General features: G+C 43.1%; 1 protein-coding gene across 1 annotated transcript; it reads right to left on the minus strand.

Moving 5' to 3' along the window:
- Positions 1–9,522: 9,522 nt before the first annotated feature.
- Positions 9,523–10,878, minus strand: DRD1 (dopamine receptor D1). Its single transcript, XM_009953620.2, has one exon. The coding sequence runs from the start codon at positions 10,876–10,878 to the stop codon at positions 9,523–9,525; it is 1,356 nt and encodes a 451-aa protein (XP_009951922.1).
- Between the last annotated feature and the right edge of the window lie 585 nt (positions 10,879–11,463).

The following is an 11,463-nucleotide window of genomic DNA, read 5'->3' on the forward strand; positions in this document are numbered from 1 at the left end:
ATCACTGCCCGCTGTGGCTCACATGTGCGCGAGAGATAACTTCAAGACTGAGAAACCACTCTGCAGCATTACATGTCATTCTATTTTCCTTAAGGAATGAAAATACAAGGGGCATTTTGATTAACTGTTGAAGCAATTACAGTCTGTTCAGTGCACTTGAGTTATGGATACAACTAAACATCTACTCGCTGCTATCAAAAGAAGCAACATTACAAGACGATGCCGAATTTCCCAGTTCCAGTCAGTCGAGTGAGGTGGGGGAAAACCCAAAAATACACTCCAAATAGGGGAGTCTTTCACAATTATTGAGACATTCAGCCCAAGAAATCCTCTCTTCAGAGGCCAGAAATAGCTGCTTAGAAAGGATGGTCCTCGTCTCCTCAGCTCACTCTCTCCAGGTTTGTCTAGGGCATTCCTGGGGCATGGTTCCTGGAGCACCTGGGGCAGACCTTAACGAGCGAAATGGTGCCTTCATTATCTACAGGTGCTAACAGTTTTAAAATATTACATAATACACATAAGAAAGTAGCATTCAGGAATGATTTTCTGTCAGCCATGAGCAAGGGAAAGCAGTAAAATAAAATAAAATAAGATAGCACAGAAGCCCTTCCATTTTAAGGAAAAGCGTGTTTTCTCCTCAGCCATCCCACCCCACACATCCCTCTGCAACTGTTTGGCTGCACTACAAACCCCAGAGGCTTTTGCTGGTGACTCTTTCCTACATTTAATTTTGAGCGCAGCCAGTAAATGGGGGTGGAGAGGAATCACCAGTCATTTTGAAAAAGAAAGTGACTGAAATATCGAACGCTCCACTGATTGCAGCCCGTGGCATGTAAAGTGTTTCTTTTATTGTGTTGGTTTCGGAGTGGAAGTGCACGCGTACTGCAGACCGGACAGCAGCACCGTCACTGGGTGAGACCCCGGTCCGACTCTTTGCTCACGCCGTGTCAGGTCAGCACAGTTTCAGTGCAGTTGCCCAGGTTTACATCCACATCAAGGGGGTGGGAATCCAGCCCTTCGCTGATGGGGTTTTTTACCAGGTTTCAGGATTAGTAACTATACTTTATATTCTATTTGCTTTTATCATGAAGCTGGGTCTTTACTTAAACTACATGTAGGAGATATGTTTGTTTGTGCATTAGAGCTGAGTAAATACTGCAAAATAAAAGCAATCACTGAGAATACTTTTTGATCTGGGAAGGGCACATGCTTGGCAGTACTTGAGGAGCACTATTTCAGGGGTGAAGTATACTGTCACTGCCAAAAGGGTATGAGCTCGGTGATTTTTTTAGCCTTTTCTTGGAATTGTCTCAATCAATACACTGCCTAGAGCTCTCCCCACCCCACTTCAGAACGTGGATTGTTCACCTCAGGGCTGTGTGTGAGGAGGTACCGACAGACGAGCTGCCCGGGACACTGTGTCCGTGCACGTGTGTGCAGGGGATGTCAAAAGGATCAGAGTCAAGCTTAGACTGTGGCTGTTTTACACCAGGAGTGGCTGAGTTACAGACAGGATCTTGTGCTGTTATAGTGAAAAACTCTTCACTGGACCAGTTCAGATCACTTTGCTACAATTTACTTTATCCTGGTAAGTAAAGGAAGAAAAGGCAGAAGGGAGGAACACGCATAAAAGGCAGGGGAGGGGGAAGAAGGAATTTGCTCCTGCTGAAAGGCAGCAAAATGGGCACAGAGGGCAGGAATTCATGTGCTGTGGCCTCAATGCAAAAATGCCACTTAGAGGGGTAAAACTCCCTCTAAGTCCTGGCCAGGACTCCATCCTCACGTGGTCTGTCGAGGCTCCCAACAAATGGCCAATTAATGACATTTATTATGATGGAAGTTACCTTCATATAGTTTGGGGGTTTTTTTAATATAATCAATATTGCACAATGAGGGGGACTAAATAGCACAAGTGGAGTTACTAAATGTCCAAATGTGACTGCTTACACTGTTTGCTAGGAAATGCTTTTACTAGTGCTACATGCTGTCGCAAAGCTACCTCTCGCTATATTTTATCCTCTCAAGCAAGAAAGAAATATGACTGGAAGTTTCTGCATTAAACTGTTCTCATCAGAACTTGTTCTGTTATTTTGAACAATGTTATTCGTGAACAAAATGCATTGAAAATATTCTACTTTATAAGGATTGTAATGATATTAATTAAAATGTTTCTGAAATGTTAACTATTATTATGTTAAAATCTTTCTCACTTAGAAAATACTGGTGTTCTTCAAGCTGTAAGCCTTGCTTTTGAGAAAATCAATTCAAACTGTTTGCAAATAAAACAGGAAAAAGGTGATAATGGATTAGTTTTAGGACATACAAAATAGACACCAACTTGAAAAGTTAAATTTGTGCTCAAAACTGATTTCTTACTGTTGAAAAGCAGCCCTTTCCAGGGGGCTCCTTCCACTGTTGTCCCACATCCCAGCAGACCTGGTGAGATCCAGGGTTTCAGCAGGCGTCAGCAGGACGGAGGAGCTGCTGGAGCAGAGTCTGCTCAGCTGAGAACACAAATCAATATCAAAGAAGAGCAAAGAGAATGAAATTGGATGGTACCATTTACAACTTTGAAATCATTATGGAAATGGTTACAAAAGCCTTAGAAAACTAGACAGTGAAAAAGTACATAGCAGCATCATTAAGTCTTTTTTATTATTATTTAAAACACCTTTTACTGAGCAATTTCGAAGTGTCTGTTTTTACAGTTTTCCAAACATTTCGTCTCTGGGGCACGCGTGCGCTCCCAAACAGGCAGAGCCCAACCAGCTCTAGCCAACGGCGCCTCCCGACCCGCTGCCTGCGGCGCAGCCCTGCAGCCCCAGCCCCAGGTCACGTGTGAAGGGCTGCTGGCATTAAAGATCTATCCGTCCTGACTGGTTTGTCCTTCTAATGCAGGCAGTACAGGCCTGGTTCGTCTTCTGAGGTCTGCTTCTGTAGCAAAGAAATATATTAACACAAGTTCCCCTTTCCTCACATCACATGGAGCATTTTTTTTTCCATCACTGTCTGAATCTGCTCCCTCAGAACAACGTATGTTTTGTGTGCGTATGTCTGTGTGTGTGGAAGTCAAATCATCGGTATACACACAGAATGGCATTGAAAAGATTACCGAAAGTAATACCATCAGAAACTCCTTTATTAACAAAGAAAGAAAAAAACAAACTGAGGAAAATGTCTGAGTGTCTGAATCCGTAATTCTCTCAGTCTGAAATTAAGTGAAACTTTACAGAAGTGGCTTAGTTCAATGAAATGTTTGACTTCTCTACTCACATCACTGGAAGGAGAATCTGGGAAGCAAATATTTCTCTCATTCTGTGTCTTTCAAGATTTTGAAATGTTTCATTGTGTTAGAAAAATGTGAAATCAATAGGAATTTAATGATCTGAAAATCAAGGGATGGAAGCAGGAAAAGTTTTGAACTATCGAATTGTTTAATGCAAGTCATATTAAACTATTTCATTTTAATTTTAATATTTAACTTATTTGTCAGTACTTTCAAACCAGACATCTGATCTGAGTTTTAAAAATCTAACACTGAGAACTGAAAAGATAAGTAAATTAAAAATAAAGAACTTAATTCTGAAAATGTCAAAGCATCCTCTCATGATATATTCAAACAACACTTTTTCTGTTTTGTTTTTTTTGTTGTTGTTTGAAATATTCCACGAACAGTTTTAGTTCTGTCAGGTGAGAGCTATACAAACAGAAAAAAATCCAGCTGATTTCAAGGGGAGCTACTGACATAGCAAATGGAGGAGATGGGAGAAAAACAAAGGTATGAGTTATTTGGAGCAAAGCCAAGTGTAAGTTAGCTGTACAAATCCCTTACCACAGACATTATTACTTCTTTTTCACTTCTTTTTGAGTCAAATCACAGCCTGAAGCCAGATCTGCTCCTCAGCTGAGCATCTCCCGGCAGCACGGGGTGCTCTCAGGCCGGGCTGAGATCAGCTGGCATCGGGGCGGTGAGGCTGCGCCCAGGCTGGCCCCAAAGCCACATTCCCATGGGGATGCAGGGACCGGGAGGTGGTTTGGTCCTTGGGTCTGGCTAGGGCAGGGCTGGACCCCAGCTCTTCCTTCATCCATCTCCCCTGGCTGCCCGGGATCACCACGGGGGAGCTGGGGCACAGGGTTCCTCAGTGCCGCCATCCCCAGCGCTGCTCCACTGCAGCCAGCCCTGGAGCGCCTTTGCCGCTTGCTCTTTTATGCCTCTTTTACACCAAGTCATCCGTCTTACCACATCCACAGGCTGGTCATGAGCGAGGCCCAGGGTATTGCTTTGATCCCCGTGTTGCCTTCCTGGGTGAAACCACCCCCATCCAGAGGGACAGAAACTAAAGCAGTGCTGTTGATGCCAATCATGTTGTTTCGGTGCGCAGCCTGGAGCCCGGGTCTGTGGTGGCTGCTCCGCGTGACTGGCAGCAGGCTTTGCACTGCCTTGCCAGCACCATCCATCACCACTGCCCGTGTGGGCGTGGAGGAAACCCCTTCACCAAAGAACCGAAGGGAACATCCCTCCTGGAAAGGGGGAGGAACAGCCTGGCATGACCAAAAAGGAAACACAATTGAGATGATAGAAAAGCAACAGCCAGCAGCACAGCAGGGCCAGCAGCCCTCTCCTGTATCATTGTTCATTTTTTTTTTGCTAGAAATAGAATAAAAACAGACATGACAGAAAGTTGCCAGTTCTTTCTGACCATGACTGTAAAGACAACCAACATGAAAATACGCATCATATACTCAATACGCACATTCGGCCTCAAAACTACATTTGTAAAAACGTGCTTTCAGTGGTGCTCTGGAAAGAGCTGTGCCTGGCTGAGGAGGGCAGCAGGGGCTCTGCAGATACCTCTGGGAAGGCTGGTGTTCACAAGTGCATCCCTGACTTTGAGATCTGGGGTAGGGAAGGAGCACCACCATGCCCACACAGCAGCCACCCACAGGGCTCGGGGAGGCAGCCGGACAGTTCCAGACCCACTCGCAAAAGGGGGATCAACACCGACCTGATCCAAGGTTCGTGGTGGGAGCTCGATGCTCTGCTCAGCCCATCTCTACTGCAAGAGAGCCGTGCGAGAACATTTTACATTATGTGTTTCAATGTTTTAGAAGTTAAGAAACAGATACAACAGTTTTCCTTATTCTTTAAGTTACATTCATTGTGTGGCCACATAAGTGGTATCGCTAGGAACATATTCTATTATCGTTATATCAAAAAAAGAAAATATTTACCGGAATAATTTATCTCTCAAGTTACTAATCAAAGTAGTTTTTTGAGATTTCAATCAGATTTGTGTGCTTCTGAAAACCATTGATTTCTAAAAATCTGGGACTGGCTCCTAATAATTGTGTTATTAAAACTGTACATCAGCAAAGGCGTTTACTCTATTGTCCTCTGTCTTCTGTACACTTTGTTAAGTTAGAAACCCAAATCAGCATAAAATGCTTGCTAAGGGAAGGGAACAATTTATTCAGATTTAATCTAGTGATTATGGTTCATTCATTGCAAAGAGCTCCTTCATCAAGGGCATCAGGTGAATTATTAACCTTTTCCATCCACAAACAGAAAAATACCTTCAGTCATGAGGAAGCAATACCAAAAAAAAGGTTACACGGGTTATTTGTGGGCGCATCGGAAAGGCACACAGCAAGGCTCACTCTGCAGCGGTAAATACTGCGGGGGGGGGGGGGGGGGGCAAGGGAGGCAGAAAAGTGCCTGATGCCCCGTGGGGCTGACACCCTGGCGTCCTGGCACTTCTGCCTCTGCCTCTGCACCACAACACATGGGGAGAAAAACGTTCCTGGGGAAGCATTTCACTGAAGTGGCTGTTACCTCAAACATAACGTTACTGCAGATTAGCTTCTGCTGCTCTCATCGTCCAGAACAGCGGAGAGACTGCTGCTGCCTGCTAGCACAGAGCAGTAAGCACTCCTCACAGGTTACCTGCAGGGTTACTACGGCCAAACCTCACCAGTTAACTCCCTGCGATTGGCATGGTTCTGGCGTGTCTCCAGCCCCTGGGGTGCACCCTGACATTGGTGTGACCAGTAGTTTCAGCAGACCACTGGTTTTGAGCAGGTGGGGAGCGGGGGTAGAACAGGTACTACAGCTTCTGAGCAATTAATTCAGCACATAAATAGAGTAGCAGTTAGCAGGTACATGCTGCTGTCCCTTCTAGTCACCCCTGACACTGGTCCCCAGGCTCTGCAACAGGTAAGAGAGGCGTTTCTGGGTGCAGGCTGTGGGAAGGGGACTCACGGCTGTGCTGGAGGGCAGGAGATTAATCTGGACTTTCTCCCAAGCAAAGGATTACTGGGGCAAATGAAGCCAGACAGGGTGACAAAATGGCTTTGGCAGCGGTGGGAGGAAAGGCAGAGTTAGAGAAACTCGCGTTGGGAAGGCTGGAAAATCAGGGGGTAAATGGCGTACGTCAGTAAATGAGGATCAAGGCAAATTCGTGGTATTCTAAAATATATGAAAGGGAAAGGAGTCAGAATTAGTTTAAATAGAATGAGTGGTGAAACAATTAAATAAAGTCATCAAAGTCTCTCCCCTGCACTGCCTTTAGCAGGATGCCTGTCACACCAAAGGGAAGCACACAGCACCAATAGCAGGTAGCACTTTTCCACCAACCTCCACAGAGCCCCTCTGAAACTCAGGTCTGTCTGCAAGGAGGGAGGTCCTGGGACGGCTCCTTGTCACACTAGAGCAACCATTTGTTTCAGAATACAAATAATCCCCATATAAACTAGTACAAAACCAGTATCTTGCTTTACATGGTCTCCTTAAATCGTATTTTGTATTTCACTATTCTATCAGACTGCTGGGAGTTTTGAGAATAAAAGGCAGGTGTATCTGGCTAAGCAACCTCAGAACTTCATCTTTGGCCTCTGTACTTTTTAAGAAGTAAAATATTCCTCAAAGGAACAAAAAAAACAATCGAGCATCAGCACTATGCAAGGAAATTTTACCCACGAGTCCCTGCCTGCCGTCAGACCTGCTGCATGCACTGGCCAAGGGAGGTTAGCACTGAAGGAGGGGGAGCTGGGCATCACCGCAGCTCCTGCACCAGCTCAGACCCCAGCTGCTGAATGGGTCCTGCTGGTAATGCTTGAGGCAGAAGTGACCACATTTGATTGTTTCTTTCTTCTTTGCAAAATTAATCTGCTGACAGAGGCAAAAACAAAGTAGAGGGCTGCCATGAACAGAGGGACAGCCACTGCTGTACCTCAGCTGCACCCACCATCGCCTCACTTCTGACATGATTCATTTTGTTCCAAAAAACAGACACTAGCAGTGAGGCTGTATCAAGCTTTGAAAAGTACTGCATAGCTGGAGGGGTGGGGAGGGAGAAGAAAAAAGGCAACAGTAAAAGCATGCTATAAACCCAGTTCACTACTCTGTTATACCAAGGCAAAGAAATCATTGAAATAAGAGTCACCAGTAGGTCGAGCTTTACAGATTTTAACTAGTCACGCTAAAGCAGAGTGTGGTTGTTTCCAAACTGCTTTTACTGCTTTCAAATCCTAGTTTAGAGCAAGGGCTCAGAGGTCTCTCAGTAGAGAGGACTTTCTCCTGCTTCTAATAAAAATTCTGATCTGCCTCACGGCTGCGATCCCAAATAAGGGCAAATGGAAAAAGAGGAACAGTCCTCACCTTCAACACGATCAATACAACTGCCAAAACCAGCATTAGTTAATAAATGCAATGTAGATTGTTTTATTTGACCTTCTGTTCACAAAATAATTTTATTATATGTATGAAAGCAGCATACAGGCAATAAAATTATGAAAACATTCACAATACATAAATACACAGACCTGATGCAGGATGTATATAGTTCATTAGACTTTAAATGTTTTTTCCTCTCAGTTCTCTTTTCCTGACAACACATTTTTTTATATATATGTTATGAAAAAGTTGCTCCGAAGGGTATTTTCTGCCATTCAGAAAACAAATAGCTTCCTTTGAACACTGCTGAATACTAACACCCAATGTGCCTGTTGCTAACGTTCACTGATTGCTTTTGGCATTACAAAGGGAAAGCAGCAGGGAAGGACAATGGAAAAGTAGCAGGTTTTTTGAATTAAACATTGGCAACTTTTTTGGAGCTCACAAGACATTTTTGAGGTGGAGGCTGCAGTTCCATCCATATTTAGAAATGTCTTAATCCAAAATGGTTATGAGGCACTATTCCGTATCGAATGGACTATTGACATGGTAATTACTAAAATGTAATGTCCTCCCAGTTTCCAAAGTAAAGCACTAGGTACCTCACTTTTTAATTCTGACCGTGATACAGTAGCAGACAGACAGCATGACCCTGGTGGTACTGCAATAATACAGATGATAATGAGATTTTGGCATATTTACTACCATTATAATCAATTGTGTTTGTTCAGAAAAGATATCCAAGACTTGAAATAAGAAAAGTCTGAGAAAGCTGTTTATCTTACATAAATACAAAACATTATATACTAAGAATTGTTACTTAAGAAGCTTTTCTTCTCAAATTGGATTCTTCTTAAGGTTGTAGTCATATTTAAGTTATTTACAGATCCACAAACTTGACATTCTAGCAAAGTCTTTGTAACATGAAACTTTTTAAAAATAAATAGCAGCAATTTCTTTTATTTTTATAAGGGAAGAGAATTCACAACTCAGTCAACGCTGGTCCTATCTTTTGAAAGAAATCCCACTTTAAAATAAAAAAAGCCCACAAGTAAACAAACTCCACGCAGCATCGGTTTTGTTGATTCCTTCATTTCTTGCTGAGCTTCTTAACATTCCTTCATTTCCCTCACTGGCTCTCCAGACTATCAGAGCTTATAATAAAGTGCTGACTGATTGACTGGTCAAAATGCAGTTATGACACTCCAAAAATATCCCATTATTTAGACATCTTAAATAACATAAATAAAGCTAGATCTGTTATAACATATGAAAAATATCAATTTAAAACAATAAATAAATAAAACCAGTATCAACATATTATTTCCCAAAGCTTTAAAAATAACCATTCTCATTATAAGGCTCAATTATTTGTCAGAAATAATTTTAAGAAGGCATCTACCTACCTTTACAATCCCCCAGTCTTTAATTAGGACCTGTTAACACCCACTATCACAAGACACAGCAATCTTTTAACTTTGAGTAAACATTAATCTTTAAATACTTAACATTTATCTTTTGCCTCATTTTAACCTAGAAATTGGTTTCTCTGTGTAGAGAAGAAGCAGTATTTTGCCACTGCACTGTATCTAAATTTGTGTATTTTCCTCAGTGTGAAGAGTACAGTTTAATATCCTTTTTTTTAACCAATTTTCAGTATCTTTTTCTGTTTATTGTTCAAAATGTTAAATTTGCTTTGAATTCCAGGAAAATTAATTCTGGGCTTGGTGTAAACATGTATTTCTCCCTAGCGCTTAGTTTCTTACCAAAAAATCTTGTATAACTTTTTTTTTTTTTTTAAGATTATTACAATATACACTTTTTAGGTCTTGCTGGGTAAACCTTACTGTTCAGGTTTTATGCTGCCCATTTTGTGTAATGGGATTGATCTTTTCCAAAGAAACATCAGCTTCATAATCCAAGATACCTGACAGTGCTGGAGACATTTTCTCCAAGGTCTTAGACAGTTCACCCTCTTCTTCCTTTTTGAGGGGTTCTTCTTCTGGACAGATAATTGCATGTGGAATCAGATAAACCAGATTAGACTCTTTGGGGCTGGACCCTTTGGGCTCATGTTGGCTTGAGAAAACCACTGCTCCATTATTGTTAATACTAACAGTCTCTATAGCATTGCCGGACATAGGGCAGAGCCGGTAGCATCCTAGCAGGGTCGAAAATGCCTTGCGGAAATCAGCATTGAAGGCATAAATGATGGGGTTGAGGGAAGAATTAGCCCATCCAAACCAAACAAAAACGTCAAAGGTGGTGGAATTAATGCAGAAAGCTTCTGCTCCCTTGGATGGTTGGGTAGGCTCGCAGAAGGGAATCATGCAGTTCAATACAAAAAATGGCAACCAGCAGCACACAAACACCCCCATGATCACCGACAAAGTCTTTAAAACCTTCGTTTCCCTCTTGAAGGACATTTTGAAGTTGCTCTCTGGTTGCTGGCAGTCCATACTGCTTCTGTTGCCACTCGTGTTCTGGCAGTTCTTGGCATGCACTGCTGCTCTCTCCAAAGCTGAGATGCGTCGTATTTGCTTCTGAGCAATCCGGTATATCCTCGTGTAAGTTACTATCATGATGGCCACAGGTATATAGAAGCTAATTAGAGAAGAGGAGATGGCATACATCCTGTTTAGGCTAGAATCACAGTTGTCCATGTTTATACCTTGTAAGCTGGCATTTAGGTCCAAAAAGCTTGTGGTTGTAGCCTTGTGCCAGTTCAGCTGCACAGGAATGAAGGAGATCAACACGGACAAAGTCCACGCCACGCTGATCATGATGAAGGCTGCCTTGGGGGTCATTTTCCTCTCATACCTAAATGGGCTGGAGATGGCCCAGTATCTGTCCACACTAATGACACAGAGGTTTAAGATGGAGGCTGTTGAGCACATAATATCAAAGGCCACCCAGATGTTGCAAAATGAACCAAAAGGCCAGAAACCAGCAATCTCAGCCACAGCTTTCCAAGGCATGACCAAAACTGCCACTAAGAGATCTGACACGGCCAAGGAGATGACAAAGAAGTTGGTCACCTTGGACCTGAGGTGGCGAAACCTAATGACAGCTGCACAGACCAGCGTGTTTCCCAGCAGCGTGGAGAGGATCAGCAGTGAAAGGAAGCAGCCCGTGAGGATCCGAAAGGAAGAGTCCCTTTCCACCAGCAACCCTTCCCCGTCCATAGTGGTGTCGTTCCGAGTCATAGTTTCTCCTGAGGGAAAATCATATCAGATTTTTCGTGACGACATCAGCTCCCTTCCTTGCAGAGATCAGAGACATCAGACGTCCATTAATTACTCATCACCAAACAGACCAAAGGTCCTTTCTTACGGTCCCTTCACCCCTGGATGTATTTCACCCACTTTGAATTACCCTGAGCAGCACTGAAAGCTTTATGAGCAGGAACTGAAAATGCACAAATAGAGTCCACCCTACAGATTGTTTTTTTAAGCAATCCCTTCAGAAACACACTGCACCACCCCAGCATGAAATAACCTAATTCAGACAGCTCACCTGCAAATGTTCTGCTGCTGTCCTCTGCAAATATACCCCACAGACAGGAAAGCAATCACTTTTCCATGCTTGCATGTATTCCCACTTAAATAGACTATTGATCGAGTGTTTCCAGCGTCCATTGCACTAGCCCTTCATATTTACTGAAGCATACTATACGAGGCGCCTTTTCTCTAGTTTCCTAAATGTCTCACCAGTGAAACACTCCTCCTCGATACACTCTTGTTACAAAATGCATCAGTTCTCTGTTCCTAGGCAGCGTCAGAAAGCAAATC

Source organism: Leptosomus discolor, chromosome 10 (assembly GCF_034619465.1).
Source record: "Leptosomus discolor isolate bLepDis1 chromosome 10, bLepDis1.hap2, whole genome shotgun sequence".
Taxonomy (NCBI): Eukaryota; Metazoa; Chordata; class Aves; order Leptosomiformes; family Leptosomidae; genus Leptosomus; species Leptosomus discolor.

What these genes read in the sequence shown, in the direction of transcription:
- DRD1 (XM_009953620.2), bottom strand. Translation starts at nt 10,878, where the DNA reads ATGACTCGGAACGACACCACTATGGACGGGGAAGGGTTGCTGGTGGAA.